Source organism: Leptidea sinapis, chromosome 2, assembly GCF_905404315.1.
Source record: "Leptidea sinapis chromosome 2, ilLepSina1.1, whole genome shotgun sequence".
NCBI classification, from domain to species: Eukaryota; Metazoa; Arthropoda; class Insecta; order Lepidoptera; family Pieridae; genus Leptidea; species Leptidea sinapis.
The window spans coordinates 15,278,897-15,296,585 of NC_066266.1; the positions used below are offsets into that span (position 1 = coordinate 15,278,897).

Here is a 17,689-nt window from a genome sequence, read left to right on the forward strand (position 1 = left end):
TAAGAAGGTCGCAAGGCACTTAAAGAGCCAAGAAAAAAAAGACGCTGAGGAGTCAAATGGAAACATGGTTACTGCTGTATTTGATTTTGAAAAAGTATTGCAGTGTTCTGATGGCAATGTAAGCATATTTTACTATAAGCGAAAGCTATCTTCTTTTAACTTCACGGTTTTTGACATGGGTAAAAGGAAGGCTGTTTGCTATATGTGGGATGAATCTGAGGCAAAACGTGGCGCAAATGAGGTTAGCAGTTGTCTCTTGGATTTTATCCAGGCTAATGTTGAGCAAGGAGTCAAAGAGTTTCGCTTTTGGTCAGACAATTGTGCAGGCCAAAATCGTAATCGCTTTGTATTTTCATTGTACATTTACGCCGCAAAAAAGTTCAACATTTGCATAACACATCGGTTTTTACAGAAAGGACACACCCAAAATGAAGGGGATAGAGTCCACTCTGTCATCGAGAGAGCTTCTCAAACCAAAACCATCTATACCCCTCATGAATGGCGTTTATTAGTAAGATGGGCCAAGAATGAAGGAGAAGCCTATGTTGTTCGCAACGTAACCCAGAATAACGTGTTTGACTTTAAACTTCTTGTTAATAATAAAGTTTGGATGAAGGACAGTAAGGGCAAAAAGATTAGCTGGCGTAACATTCGAGAAATTCGTGCAGAAGGAAGTGATCCTAATAAACTGTTTTTAAGTATGACCTGACTCAATCTGAATATAATATTTTAGTGATTGGCAGTAACACAAGGAATTCAGTACAAACTGAACTAAAACCTGCTTATTCTGAACCTATAATGGTTCCTGCTGCTAAATATAAAGACTTGATGGAAATGTGCCACTCAGAAGTTATTCCCTTAGAGTATCATCCATACTTTAACTCTTTGCCACATCACATCACTATTGATGTTTCTGAATCGGAATAAGAAATGTTTTATGTATATTTTTTTCTTTAATGTTGCTTCTCTTTAGAAGTGAATAATTCCAACTGATTTAGAAAAAGAATGTTAATTATAACAAGTACTCGACTACGTAATTTAATATTTGTCTACGTACAATTTCATTGCTATTGAGTAGGTGCATCCATGTCTAGGTGACGACGTAAGACTGATTGATATATAATGATAAATATTTACGGACATGTAAGTTTCAGGCTGCTAATTATTTAAGCCGTGACTTGGTCGTGTAGGTTACCTAGTTAGCACAATGTGATATGAAAAGCCATTTAATGACTATTTTAAGTTTTGACTATTACGCTACCAAAGCAATTTTAGGAAAAGATACAGTTAAATTTGCTGTTAAGTATGGAACTTCACCAAAGTCACGATACCTCTGACTACTCGTATAATAATAATTTTAAATACTTTTTTTAAGTAATTTGTTATTTTTGGTTTTAGGTACATAGATACGTAAGTTTTAGACTATGCATAATTTTAAGTTCATAACTTACTGTTGTGATCGATGGTTTTGTTACCTATTTTGAGAATTTTTAATAAATAAACAATTTTAACTCTAAATTTACTCTTTTATTTAGCTATATTTAAGGTTAGTAAAACTAACATTATTTTTGAATATTTCAAGGTTGACAATCACAAAGGACTCATAAAAGTTTAGTAATTCCAACCAAAAACGACCCTTATTTATATAGAACGTCACTCGATTGATACGTCTCCGTCAAACAATGTCTAATCTTCACTGCGAACTCCCGCTGTTTCATCATAAAACGTCCTATGTTAATATGGAACTCACTATATTGTAAAATAAAGGCAAAAAAAAAGTACACTACAAAGCATTTGACTAGGCTGAGACGTTGTAACAATATACCAAAAAATCTAAAAGTCAAGTATCACCGTCTAAAAGTTAAACAAGTTAACAACTTCTCTAACCTCTACTGAATACTATCAATCCTACAGATCGGTCTTTATTCTACGGATGAGTAAATATCTAGTATCACTTACAATTATTTTTCTTTGAAAATATCAGTAATATATATTATAAAGTTTTACAAACTGTAAAATATTTCTATTTACAAAGGGATAAAGGTACAATCCACCATTGATTATTATATTTATCAGTGACTTTGAACTATTCTCAAATAATGGGTTTATATGTTTGTAGTTGTGGAATCTACAAATTCTTGCAAGATTTTCTACTTATGTTGGAGCCAACAAATGCTTGTCTCTTCATTTCTGAATGTGATAGTCACATAATACCAATATTTTAAGACTTCCGTTTCTTACCAGTTTTTTGCGCTCTCATTTGATCTTCTTCATCCATTTTATTATAGTGAAATTTTATATGAGAAAGAAGCTTCTTTTCCCTTGAGAAAGATTCCCCACATAAATTGCAAGAATACTTATCCTTTTCTTTATCTACAACTTGATTGCCTTTATTTGATGTTGAGATTTGTGGCTCCTGTACTATACTATCTGTAGGTAACACATATGATGGCTCTAGCAATGGATCTACATTGACAAATGTAAAGAATTCAGGATCTTTAGGATGGTCATTTTGTTCTAATATAACTGAATATGGTGGTTGATTGATAAGTGTATGCTGTGTTTTTCGTGATCTCTTTTTTGGAACTACATCAGTTTCAGGCTGGGGTTTTGTTGATATCAAGAGTTTACTGGGATTACCAGTTTGTACAATTGTATATGATTGTTTCTTCGATGCAGGGGCAGGTTTTTCTGGAATAGTTGTGGGCATATCTGGGAATGGTGGTGTGTGGTGTGACACTTTTTTAATTAATCCGACTGGGTAAGGTGCTGGCGCAGCTTTATGTTCAGGTGTCCTCTCTATAAGTCTTAAAGGTGGCGGAGTAGTAATCTTTGGGCTTAGTAAACTTTCAGCTGGTTTTTCAGGGGTTATTATAGATTTATCTTCCACTAATGTAAATGTATTATTAGGTCCTGGTACTAGTTTGTATCGACTATTCATCTGAGGCACAGATGGGAATTGAATAGATGGTGAGATATTTGATTGTGGTGCTTCAACAGCTTTATTGCTTTGTTCTTCCTTTGATAAACATTCTTTTGATTCATTTTCATAGCGTTTAACTTTACTAGCTGGACCAATTTTTGGCTTCTGCTTTTTTACCGTCATAGGAGTTTCTACAGTTTTAACAGTATCATTGTCATCGTCATCTAATATAATAGTTGAAATTGTGCCTGTGAAAGGCGGTTTTTTAACCTCGTTTGGAGGTTTAGTGTTGATGTATTTAATTAAGGGTATCTTGGGTGGTTCCTGTACTATTGGTTTAACTTCTTCGGCAATTTTTTTACCGCCATTTTTAGAACAGCCGTGTGCCATGACCACGTCTTTTCTGAGGAAATTCCTATTACACAATTCACACTGAAACAGAACTCCTACACCATTCACTTTAATCATACTCACATGATCCATAATATTGAAAGGTTTGGGTGCCTCTGGAGGTTTGTCTGTAGTCTCATTCTCACTAACTGTATTTGTGTTAACAACTTGAACCTTTTCAGATTTATTTTCTTCTGGCTTATCAATTTCATTTTTATCTTTTCTATTCCTTAATTGTAAGGTATTTGTTGTTGTTTTTTCATCTACTTTATTTATTTCCTTTTCAGACTTTGGAGATTCTTCAGTGCCTTTTTTAACCTGCAAATTGGTTGCATTTTTTTTATTACTTAAATTCTTAGAATCATTTTTGGGTGTCTCTTCAGCTGGTAATGGAAGAACAGGTATGTCACTTATTCCTTTCATTGCCCTTTTAAGTACAGCATCGCAGAGATTCTCATTCAGCATATTGGACTGGTTTAAATGTTCTTCCCATATTTTTCGTGATTTTTTTATTTCTAAAGGACCTTCTCTTCCCGCAGCATTCCGAAGATTTATTTGGGTGTTGACACATTTTTGTAAAAACTCATGAAGTTCTTCTACTTTTGCTGAGCAACGAAAGCATATTTTTTGAGGCAAGTCATCATTCTCTGAAATCTGAAATTTAAAAAAAATATATAAGTACATATTATAACTATTTAGATGAAACATTAGTGTGACCACATTTACGACGCCAACATAAAGGATTAAATATTTGTAAAAAATATTATATCGTGACTTCTAGAACTTATTCAATATTTTATTTTTAAATATTTTTAGACATTATAAAAACCACAAAGATAAAACTTTCCGTAGTTCCGTAGCCAAATTGCAAAAAATGGAACCCGTGGATTCGTCATGTCTGTCAGTATAAATAATTAAAATAAAATAAATAGAAAAAAAAAAAACAATAGTTTTTGGGAGTTCCCCATACTGAAACTCAAAAATTTTTTTTTTCATAAAATCCATACCCAGGTGTTCAGTAGGTAGGTCAGAGGTTTCTAATATAATATTTTTCGAAACTTAATAGTTGCGCGAGAGAGACTTCCAAAGTCATAAAATGTGCCCCCCCCCCCCCCCGTAACTTCTAAAATAAGAGAATGGTAAAACTAAAAAAAAATTGCTATGGAACCCTTCATGGGTGAATCCGACTCGCACTTAGCAGCTTTTTTATAATTTATGAATAGTCATCTAAACTCTATTCAATTCGAATGACATGATAAATTCACATTTTTTTGATACTGCTGCAAAAAGATAAGCTAATAACTACAATACAGGAGGTTATAAGGTCGGGAAAAAGTAAGGAATAATCTCAGTCTCACTATGGTTAATTAATTTACAAAAGAATCATTTCGACAAACCCTTTCAATAATTTGTGTAGAACTTGAGCAGTACATTGCCTGTTTTATGTTTTTAAGAAGTTGTATGAATTTGTGCGGAAATTTTGAACCAAAAATTTTTTATGTGTAGTGTGTAATAAACAACATTTTGGTGCCTATAAATAAAATAAGCCTTTAATGCTTGCCGTTCACAAAGGTTATAAAAAGAATTTTATTTGTATATTATGAACTTTTTTTATTCGTTTATCTGCAATCAGTCTAATAACTAAAAGCAATTAAGGATTTTTATTAACAGGTCAAGTGTATTCTCCAATGAGAATATCGACTTATTTTATGTTTTTTAATTTCCTGACATGTTTACAGCATCACTTTTTGGTTCAGGCTCTTGTTGTAGCACATTAGAATTAAGATACTATGTACCTTACGTAGTATCTTAAGTTATATTTTGCATTCTTGGAATTATGGCGATATTGGATTTACTGGCACTTCCTCATAGTTGTATGCCATAGTGCCAGCCAGGCTTCAGTATGACTCTTTATATCAGCAATTTGTTGTCAATAGACAATTTGCTATTGCGTCCTAGTAACCATAAGTGGTTCATATAGCGAATGATTAACTCTTCTCTTTTGGTTTTGACATATTTATTCTAGGTCAATCTTCGGTTCAAGTGCATGCCCAAATATTTTGCACTATCTTGGTGTTTGAGTGTAATTCCGTCAAGATGGACTGGTGGACCATTTTCTTTTCTCAGGAAGAACATTACTTGGACTGACTTAGATTACATGGGAACTGGACTTCATCATTTGCATTTTTTTTGTGTTTTAATTGCCTACCTCTGGTAGTAGTTAGTCTTGAACTCCCAAGTTGTGTGTTTACTGTTCCAATGTACTCCTGTTATAAAGATGTGTCCTAGGGTGTTAGAGAATTGGGTGGACATTCCTTCAGTAATCTTATGCCTTGGAGTACAATATACTGCCAAGAAATTTATGCGACCTGTATTATCTTTTACAGTTATTGTTGTTTTTAGGTATTTTGTCTTGTATTCTGTTAGTAGAATGTGTTAGATGGACTTTCTAATAATAATCCACATGCCAGCATATCCTGACAATTGTTTTCCTCTTTCTTGGTTCCTCTATAATTACAGGCTGGATATATGTACTTTATATCCTGTACTAGTTTGTTCTGTGGTCCTGGGGTAGATTATTATTCTACTGTGCTTCCATTTCTCCCTTTCTCCACTTCATCAGTTTGCAGAACGCCGTCTCTAGCCCAGTACTGAGGATGCTGCGCACATAACATCCTCAGAAGTGTTAAGACTCTCCAGCCAATGTTGGTTTTGCTTCGCGCCGAGTATTTGATTTCCCCGGTACCACCTACATCTGGGAGGCATTCCCCTATCCACCACACGGGGACGAGTCTGATGGAAGTCACAGCAACTCCACACGGACATATATATTATAAACTTAAATCTTAATTATCGGTATTCAGTTAAACAGCTTGTCCTTTGACAAAGGTATCCTCTAAAGATTACCATGCCTCACTGTTCTTCGCTATTTGGATACATTTTGGGTAGGTATGTTTAGTTTGTCATCCTTTTCTTCTAATACCATCCATTAGATACCAGCTTATAATAACAGTGTTCCTATATCAGTGTTGTATATATTGATTTGGCTTCTTTGAATTTAGTCATACTTTTTATATCTATCAATTTGAATCTATCTATTATTATATCTATCAAAGAAGTGATAAATAATCACTTCTTTTAATACCAAGTATGCTTCTGTCTATGCTGTTCAGACAGAAAATTATTTTAATTGATCGTTTTTCTACTAGTAATCCATGTCTAGCAGCCAAGCGTCAATCAAGGTAAGATTACATAATGTAAAACTTTCTTATCTTAGTTGGCTTTCTATTATATATACTAACATTATGCCTTAATTATATTTTAGTGTTTTAACAAGCTAGATGCAATTGGTATTTTCTGCTATCAATCTAAAGTATTTATTTGTGATAGTCATCAAACATTGTTAATAAAGGACAGCATTATCTCAATGGTCATGCTTAAGTGATAGAATTCAAAAACTGAATGTAAACTGAACTAGCTCTTCTGAAGAGCCCTGATCAATGGTCCTCCAGGGCTCAATATTGGGGCCTTTGTTTTTTTTTTTATGGAATAGGAGGACAAACGAGCGTACGGGTCACCTGTTGTTAAGTGATCACCGCCACCCACAATCTCTTGCAACACCAGAGGAATCACAGGAGCGTTGCCGGCCTATAAGGAAGGTGTACGCGCTTTTTTTGAAGGTACCCATGTAGTATCATCCCTGAAACACCGCACAAGGAAGCTCATTTATGTTTTAATTTAATAAGCTCATTATTTATACATGTTTTTCCAATCTATTCTATAGAAACATCCCTTACATTAAAAAAGATCATTGTGAGATAGTACTATTAACCAACAACACTTGTTTATTTTTTTAAATTGTCGGACATAAAACAAAAAATTTGAAGATTAATGTGATCCATGTAGGAGTGACTGAATGTAATACACCTTCAACTATTATATTTAACTTACTTATGAAAGCTGCTGCAAGTGGTTTGATATTTAAAGGCTTTATTGAATACATACTAGATAGATTACAAAATAATATGGCATCTTATACATGGATCAGTTATTGTGGCCTAAATTTGGTGAACTCAACAAAAAATGATATGAGTAATTTAGTGAGAATGGATGACAGCAGAACTACAAAAATTCTCTCATGTTGAACTCCACAACAGGCACATCCACATGGCACAATGAGATTGATTGGATAAAATGTAGGGGGACACTCTAGTCCCTAATATTCTTATTATGAACAGACATACAGCCTCGCAAAGGACAACCAAAGATTGGATAAACTGATGGAAGGTAATAAAGGAGGCTAAGAACAACAACTGGGTTGTAGCACTGAGGTGAGGTGTCATATGTACAAGTGATAAAAAATTATAATACATTGCTGTAAGGCAACCTATACCTCAAGGGAATGGGGTATTTTACCTGTTAGAAAAAATAGATGTTTTTTGAAAAAAATTGTCAATGTTAACTAATTTAAATTTTTAAGGAGCATAATTTTTGTTGGAGCATGATAGATGATTATTCAACTGGAATCATCACCACCTTAATGTGATTTTCCATTAAGTCATAATAAACAAGTAGGTTGATATTCATCTGAACATACATAAGTCACTGTTATCATTTTATTGGAAACTGAGAGTCCACAAATTGTCATACAATATGTTTTTGCACTTAATAATATATTAATAATTTAAAATCATAAAAACAGGTTTATAAATATAAATATAAACCTGTTTTTATGATTTTAAAAGCTCTATTCAAAGATTCAATTTTGTTTGTGGTACCCTGCTATATAGACAACTTTATCGTTGTTGTAATATTAAGTTTGGGACACTGTTAATTTTAAATTCCTTCAATTGACTTAGTACTTTTTTACCATATGACATGAGTGAAGTTTAAAAAAAAATAAACATTTTTTTTTATGGAATAGAAGGACAAACGAGCCTACAGGTCATCTGGTGTTAAGTGATCACCGCCACCCACAATCTCTTGCAACACCAGAGGAATCACAGGAGCGTTGCCGGCCTTTAGGGAAGGAGTATGCGCTTTTTTTCAAGGTACCCATGTCGTATGTTCGCGGAAACACCGCATAAGGAAGCTCATTCCACAGCTTTGTAGTACATGGAAGAAAGCTCCTTGAAAACCGCACTGTGGAGGACCGCCACACATCCAGATGGTGGGGATGATACTTGTGGCGTGTCGTGCGAAGTTGCAACTACGTTGCACGCGGTCAAATGGGTTGAGCTGATACTGGGGTGCGCCAGACCACAGATGACAGCAATACTCCATGTGTGGCCGGATCTTTGCTTTGTACAGTGCTAGAATGTGGGTCGGCTTGAAGTATTGCCGTGCTCTATTGCTGACGCCCAGCATCTTTAAAGCCAATTTGGCTTTGCCCTCCAGATGGCCACACAATTGTGCCATATGTTAAAAGTTGACTCACAATTAAATTGAATTAGATTTAATTAAATTACAATAAGATACATAATTATTATTTTACAGTTTTTAATTATAACAGGTTGACCAAAACATTTACCAGCAATAGTTATGATAGAATAAATAAAATAATTTTAAATACACTAATTACAATTCAAATTAACTCAATAAGATTATATTAAATTCAAATATTACATTTTTTCACTCAACTTCAATACCTATTAACTAGGATAATTTTTTACTATCCCATCTGCCAATTTCCTGAACTGTGTTATTGAATTTGAGAAAATTTCAATCTCTTAGCCTTCCTTAGTACCAACAGGGACTACAATATTATGAATTGCATTATAGCAGCATTATATGTTATATATACACATATGCAGTTCTGCTAATTATCAAAGTAGGTTTCTTTAATGTTTGTTCTCTACATAATGATGAATGAGGTACTCATGATAGTACATCATGGTGAATTAAAAAGACAATGTGCTTTAACTAGTCTCTGAAATATTTTACATTGAAAATACTCACCTCCTCATGTTAACACCAGGATCAGACATAAACTTATGATGCCTACTACGCGAGAGCATATTGTGTGTATTTATTCATTCATTTTCTACTTATTGTTATTGCAAAACAAATAAATAAAATAAGAAATTACATAACAATACACAGTCTCACACCTGTATTCCTGAAGGGTTAAGGTGTATTTTATCCATCCATGTTTCACTATGTATAATTCCCACATAATAAGGGGTGAGCCTCCACATTATTAAACTCTGGGCTGCTAGTGAGAAATTTCTTATGAGAAAATGCCCCATTCCATACCCAGGAAGGGTTATAAGCCCGGCCCAAGAATGGAATACCTACCTACCTATTATTAATATCAGGATGTTCAAAGATAGAAACATATATTTGACTAAATTTATCCGTGAACAATTTCTGAATAGGAGCCTATTAGAATTACATCTCTTTATTGGACAAAACATTTTTGATTTAAGATGTTAGACTCATTTGCACACACACAAACACAATAATGCTTACACATTTCCACTTCACGGCAGATAAAGGTGCCATTGTGGTACCCATAATCCACAAATACAAATTTGGAATTATTTTCACTTCAAATAATCCTACATTGAAGTGCTTAGGTATGCGGTAGGTTACATAATAAAAAAATCTTGAATAAAAATAGTGTGTAGGATGCTTTTAGAAGTTGTTCCCTTTTGTGAACGCCAAATAATTATATGTTGTGATTGGATAATGTCTTTCGCACATTTTCCAATCACAGAGCAGTAAATATAGTGATTCAAAGTACAATTCAAGAGTATTAACACTAACAGGCCAATCTTTTAAACTTAAATGCATAACATAATATATTTAAATAAATACAAAATGTAAAAGCAGTTACAATTACACACGTTTTTATCCTTTAAATGTATAACATTCGCGTAAATCAACTAACTACTAACTAACATTACATAGATTCATAATAAGATTAAAATTACCTGTCTCTATTGGGTAATACATAACTACAGTGAATACAAATTTGGAACGATTTTCAATGTCAAAAGAAAATACACATACAAAATAACTTCGTCAGTGCAATAAATAGTGGTCATTTTGCATTGCGAAAACTTAGCACTACAAAAATTGTATTAATATACTAGGATGCCACAGTTGCTCATCATACCGCTTTGCTGTGGCGTATATTTAAATAGAGATTTTTTTTAATAGATGTTTATAGACCATGTTAGCATTTAGCATGCTTAATGACTATGAAATTTGAATACTTTAAAAAGTGTTTTATTATATATATATATATATCAATATTTATCCCCAAAACTAGCAAAGTAGATATCCATGGGCTTGGCTACCAGGTACGCCAGTATCCAACTCCAATATATAAATAATATTAAAAAAATACATCTTACCACAAATGGCATAATTTCATCAATTTTCTTAGCGGTTGTTTTTTCTGCCTCAAATATGCCTAAGAATGGTCCTTCTTTATTTTCACATAGTCTGCAAACCTTCAAATTAGCGTTTTGAGACATGGATTTTTGAGGTAATTCGGGATTTGAATCACTATTTGTAATAGTGTCTGTTTTAGATTTTATGTCTTTCTTACGTCTATTTACATTTCTTTTCTTAGCCATTTTTTAAATTTATCCAAAAAACACGAACGAGGCTGTTTAGCTTAAGATCAGCGGTAATCGGTCAATAAATAATATCACAGACTGTCAATATTCAATAGTTCTAATCTTTTTCACTTCTTTAAGAGCTGCACAGCCTCGTTGGAGTTAAAGACAAAAGTGTTCTGTGTTCACAGCACGATTGGTGGCACGGCCATTTTGTGCTCTGATCGGAATTCGGAATACGTAGGAAAATTTTCTTCCAGCAGATTTAGTCACTTAGCGCACATAATTTCCACGTACATTACTACTACACTAATATATATACACACTCTTTGAAATACTCAAATAATAATTTTATTGAAGATTCCCAAATCCAAATATTTCACAGCAACAGCATAAAACTAACACAATTTGTATTTTGTTATTTTGTTCATTGTATTATAGCTAGCAACGCCATCTCATGTTCAAAATTAAAAAAAAAACGTAAGTCAGAAGCTTAGAATATTGACACTATAGAAGTAGTCCCCGCGTGCCCCTTTTAGATAGGTTGCAATAGTTTTGACATGAGTAGTCTTAGGTGATGTCATATTATTATTATGACTAAAATTACCCCTCACGGAATCGATATTATAATGTCACATACTCCACAGAAGATTGGGAATGTAGATGAATTAAACATATATTTATTTATTTTTTTAATTGGCCAATACAGAACAAATACATATATTTTTATGAAATAAGTACCACGAAAACCTCACGGGTTTATGTACCTAGAGCCATTCAATTCTTTTTTCCAAATTCTATTCTTTTTTCAGGAAGTATCTTTTAAAGCGAGTTTTGCTTTTCGTTGTATTTATGTACATTTCTTGCAGCTCTTTGGGCAGTTCGTTAATGTAATCTGGTATTACGTAATTGACCGTTCTCTTCCCATATTTATTATTAATTTTCGGTTAAATGTATTTGTGATTTATATCAAGTTGCCGTAAACCAAAGGGTCTATTTTTTTCGATTCACAGGGTGGGATTACTAATTTCGGTTAAAATAGAAATTAACATTATAAATTATTAAAATCACTTAGCCTATTAAGATACGAACTCTAATAATGATCAGGAAATATATTGTGTTATTTGTTATTTCTATTCATCTATTCATGTATTTATTTTCTTTCATTAATCTATTTTTCTAAATATGTACAACAACTATGTATTTATTTGTGTAAAAAGTGTGTCAATATTGTTATTATTATCTTTATTACAATTTAATCTTATTTTCTACATTTATATATGTATCATATTTATAAAAAACAATATTACGAATATAAATATAAAAAATAGAGTCCCGCCGGCGTTAGTTCACGACAATTCCGCCGGTGGTTAGGGCGACAGACTGAGGAACTTCCGCACGATGCACGCCGTTCCCAAAACAGCTGCTTTCTGTAACTGACCCTTTATCCAGTTATTAAGCGAGAGCCTCTTGAGATGATGGTCGAGGCTCTTTGCTATAAAACCGTTAACGGAAACGACTATTGGGACAATTATTGTTGAATCAACATCCCACATGTCAGTAACCTCGTGTGCTAAGTCTAGGTACTTCGACAATTTGTCTATTTCAGCTTTCACAAGGTTATCATCACACGGAACGGTGATATCAACAATAAATGCCCGACGCTCTAACCGATCTACCAACACAATATCAGGCTTATTAGCAATGATATTTCTGTCCGTGATGATAGATCGGTCCCAGTAGAGCTTGGCATGGCTGTTTTCCAAAACTGGCTCCGGAGTATACTTATAATATGGGACTTCAAAAAGGAAAAGATTGTATCGAAGAGCAAGTTGCTGATGGATAATCCTGGCTACTTGGTTGTGTCTGTGCAAATACTCTCCATTGGCAAGACGAGAACAACCGGAAATAATATGTCTGATAGACTCACCAGGATGATGGCACGCCCGACATATGTCTACTGTGCCATCCTTCATGATGTATTTCCGGTAGTTATTCGTCTTGATAACTTCATCAGCAATTGCACAGGCAAAACCTTCAGTTTCCCCAAAGAGGTCACCAAATCATAGCCAGGTCATAGACGAAATCGTGTCTACATCAGGTCCGTAGAGAGCCCGGTAAAACCGTCCATGAAGCTCTTTTCCCCTCCATACATTCATGCGATCTTGAGTACTGAGTATCGCCGGTTTTCGCCAATTCTCTTTAGATAAAGAGAGCGGAGTAAGTCCATTGTCTACTGCCACAATTTCTCGATGCACTGCCCATTCTTTACGTAGGAAATATTCCCTGAGATTATACAGTTTACGATTATGCAGGTTTTTGGCACTTAGGCCCCCGCGGCCTCCACATTTCCGTGGGATGTATAATCTCGTCAAAGATGAGCGTGGATGGTGCATCCGGTATGTCGTCAGTAGTTTACGGACCTTTCTATCTAGGGCGTCCAGCTCGGACTGAGTCCATTTTAGAATGCCAAAAGTGTATATTAATAGGGACATTATCCAGCTGTTGACAGCACGTACCTTGTTTCCACCAGACAGGAGGCTTTTTAAAACTTAAGTAAGTCGGTTAAAGAAACGTACCGTCACCAGCTATTTAATGTCCCTATCTAAAAATCCGAGGCATTCTGATATACCAAGGTATTTGTAGGTTTCAGTCACACTAAGTGATTTGAGAAATAATGAGTCTGAGAGTTGTATATGTTCGCTTTTTACAACCCTGCCTCTGAGTACATGTATGGTCGCACATTTATCCACACCGAATTCAATTCCGATGTCATGACTAAATGTTTGCGTAAATCATAGGCCTTCTCATAATCAATCCAAGCGGCAGAGAGGTTCTTCTTATTTCGACGAACCTGTTGGTTAAAAGCCATCTCAATGAGAAGGAGCTCCCTTGTACCACGGGACCCAACCTTACATGCATTTTGAGCAGGGTTTATTTTCACAAAAATGTTATTTAATTTTGATGTCAATATGGATGTAAGGAGCTTATAGATTGTGGGTAAGCATGTTATTGGTCGAAGGTTTCTAGGTTCCATGACACTACCCGATTTATGGAGCAGAAAGGTGATACCTGTTGTCATAAAAGAAGGGAGGGATTCCGATTTAATGGCTTCCTGATATTGTTTAGCTAAGCACCCGTGTGAAGACCGCAACCATTTCAACCAAAAATTTTGTAATCCATCTGGCCCTGGGCTTTTCCAGTTGTGGGTTATACTAATTGCGTTTGTAACATCAAGAGGACTAATAACAACAGGCGCCATAGGTTGCAACCGTTCACACGAGCGCTCAACGGTATTCATCCATTCATTGTCAGTGTGGGTGATGGGCACCGACCAAATATTTTTCCAAAAAGAATACATCTAATCCATATTTGGCAGGTGAACATCAGTACCACCGGGTGCGTGCCTTGTCGTCCCAACTTCTATATACCCTTTCTTTGGTCACTTTGGAAGATGCGATTCTGATAACATCTGTCTGCGCATTTTTTATAGCGGTGGATCCGGTTCGCACACGCGGAAACCTTCTACTTTAGATAGTCAATTCGTTCCGTGACACAGGTACTATAATCTGTAGGTTTTATATTTGTTCCAGCAAAGGCCTGTGTCACAAAACGCATGACTCTTGGGCGGGTATTACCCGATCTAAAAAAGATTAGTTTGCCTATCTTGGTTCTAGCAGCATTGATACGTTGTTCGATCCTTTTTTGCCAATGAGGTGTTTCACCAGCGACGCGTGCCCCCCTATCATAATCCGGAAACCTGACATGAGCGACCCGGCATGCTGCAATGGCTGCACAGTAAAGGATCAAATGTGTATCAGCAAGGTCTTGGCTAGTTTGTAAATAGGTATGAAGTATACGATCCAGAGCCACAACTAACGATATGTTACGATTATGCGTAGGAAAACGGGGAAGTCGCGTTTTCCCAGAAGCTGTTATTTGTCTGAAATCGTGAATCGAATCTTCCAAAGCCCTCCTCAATTGCTCATTATCATGGGTACTTACAGTTACAGTCTCGACGTGACATCAGATTAGTTTTTGAGTTCGCTTGATCGTTAGATGGTTGAGTCGACTACTTCAGAGCGTAGTCGATCAAGCGTAGCATCATCCAACACGTTGTTGCGTTTAATAAACCGCACTTGATCAGACAGTCCTTGTATCGTAACGGTCATTCCTGGTTCAAGGATCTGAAAGAGAAAACATTCGGGAACGATACGCGGTGAGGTTAATTTCCCTTTCTGTCGCCCCAAAGTACGCTCGCATGACATTTTCGTTGATAATATTTGTCCATCTCATGCGGCGCACAGGGCGTCCGACTGACCCCAGGCGTGGCAGCGGTGGCCTCCCTCGGCGCGGCGCAGGTGCTCGGCGTGGCGCTGGAGGCAGCAGCGGTGGTGGGCGTGCGTTCTTTGTATTTCTCCTTGTTAACATTAACTATATCACTGGTTCACTGGTCACATATTTTCTTCCTATATGTCTATATTAAAATTTTTGCATTTTTGTCTATTTTATGTATATTTTACAATTTTGGTATTCTTTAATTGGTTTTCCTTATTATAATATAGTACTTTTTGATATAATTCCAATAAAAATTGGTAAAAAATTATATTTTCTAATTTTGATGGAAAAAATCGTGACAGTTCACTTCAACAGCCAAGGAGGTTTTTTTTATTATTATTATATTAATAGATATATACAAAAACAAAATATCATAAACTAGGAGTGCCGCGCGCAGCGGAGTCATGCATGCGCTGAAGGGCTGAGCGATCAGTGGCAGGGTCGCAGACAGAGGCATCTGTATTTGATCTTTGAGCCAACCGCTTAGCGAGAACCTTTTGATATATTGAAAGAGGCTCTACGCTATAAGAACGCCGTAAGGACTATCCGGGCTATGATGATCGAGTCAACGTCTCGTTGGTCATCTCGTTAGCCAAGTCAAAGTACCTACTTGCTGACATAGATACGGCGCGACTGGTATACTTTAGTTATTTCCATAGTATTATGTCCTATGGTGTATTGCTATGCGGCAACGCTGCCGATATTAATACAATATATTTTATGCTGCAGAATAGGGCTATTCGCGCTATTCATAACCTAGGTCCTAAAGAATCATTGAGAGCAAAATTCAAAGAAATTAACATCTTGACTGTTGCTTCTCAATATATTCTTGACAATATAATGTATGTTCATAGGCACATAAGTTAATTTGCCGAAACTGTCCTAACCATAATGTTAACTGCTAAGTCGAGTTGGCAAGTCTTTTGTGGGCCGATGAATATGCTTTTACAACAAGATCCCAGAAAATGTTCAAAACAAAAGTATTACGTTCTTCAAAAGAATTGTTAAAAAACGTCTGTGTGGTAAAGGTTACTATAACATAAATGACTTTCTTTATGATACCACAGATTTAAATGGAGTGACCGCCCTCAGACTATTAAATAATAAGTTTAATTGAACAATATTACTTTGTAAACATATTTTTTCGATGAAAAAAAAGAAGCCCGCTGAGTTTGTTGCGCCCATTCTTCCCAGATCTGAGGCATTCATTTTGGAATGGGCGGTAGTTTTGACTTTCAATAAGTGATATCTCATCCTATTTTGAATAAAAATATTTGAATTTGAATTTATTAATTTTAGCTTGTTACAAATTGTATTGAAAACGTTAGGTGAAAAGCAACACTTATGTGTGGAAGCTAACTCCTGGATTTTTATATTCACTACGGCTTTGGCACCCAATCATTTAGTTAACTTTTAAAATTTGAAAGGAATCCGTACATATATCACTCCAAATATGTTTGAAAACAATAAAATCACAAAATTACTATTCGCAAGCTAAATGACACGACAGATCTTGTTTGTTTGCCTCATAGTTGACATTGAGGTAAAGATTAGAATACGATAGAGATGCAAAATCCATGGTTTTCTCCCGTTCTATCTCAGCCTAAGTTGTATATCACTTGTCCTTTCTATTTATAATGAAGTTACCAGCGCTACTTCTGTAGATTTCATATTCTAAGCTCGTATGAGAAGATCATCCAATAAATACAAAAAATGCCTATCGTCATATACTACAATAAGAGTGTCGTAACACAATACAAATCGTGGGTCGTTTTGTATAATAAACATAATTATATTATGTTTTATTAAAATATATATTTTTTGATAGAATCCTAATGTGGTGCGCCCGTCACCCTAAGACTGCACAATACTCGAATAATATACAAATCAGACACATAAAAGAGCAATATATGCGTACATTATATTTTCTTATCTTCGATTTGTTTATATTAACCTCGTAATGAGACAGGTAGGCACTGTAAAAATAATCATCGTTCAATACCACCTGTAGCCGGTACGTACACAATAATTTAAACTGTACTAAACGAAAAACGAGAGCATCGGGTCTTTTCAGGAAAAAAAAATAGTTTTGTTAAAAAACCTAATTTTATACTTCTGCTTCTTTCGGGCGTCTCTGGATGGCATTGTTTTTTACGAAGGTAGGAAACCGAATTACATTAAAAATATATACGAGTATATATCCTATTATATTAATTAAATTGAATTAAATTAAATTGAATTAAATTAAAATCAATTAAAAATTAAATTATGCAATGTGAAATATGTGTTAACATATTTTCTAAAAAATATTAACACTTATGGGCCAACAGTCTGAAATAAACAGATTTAATTTTATTTATTTTTATTAAAAATGTATGATTAACACTAGAATTTTGATCAGATATAAAATTATAACGAGATAAAAAAGTTAGATTGAAATATTGTGTTTTTTTTCAGAAAATAAGTCTAG

The 17,689-nt window shown here is 34.9% G+C and overlaps 1 protein-coding gene across 1 annotated transcript; it reads right to left on the reverse strand.

Annotated features, from left to right (window-relative positions):
- Nucleotides 1–1,505: 1,505 nt before the first annotated feature.
- Nucleotides 1,506–11,330, reverse strand: LOC126977041 (uncharacterized). Its single transcript, XM_050825700.1, has 2 exons — nt 10,675–11,330; nt 1,506–3,967 (listed from the first exon to the last, which is right to left on the reverse strand). The coding sequence occupies exons 1-2, from the start codon at nt 10,897–10,899 to the stop codon at nt 2,222–2,224; spliced, it is 1,971 nt and encodes a 656-aa protein (XP_050681657.1). The 5' UTR covers nt 10,900–11,330; the 3' UTR covers nt 1,506–2,221.
- Nucleotides 11,331–17,689: the final 6,359 nt, after the last annotated feature.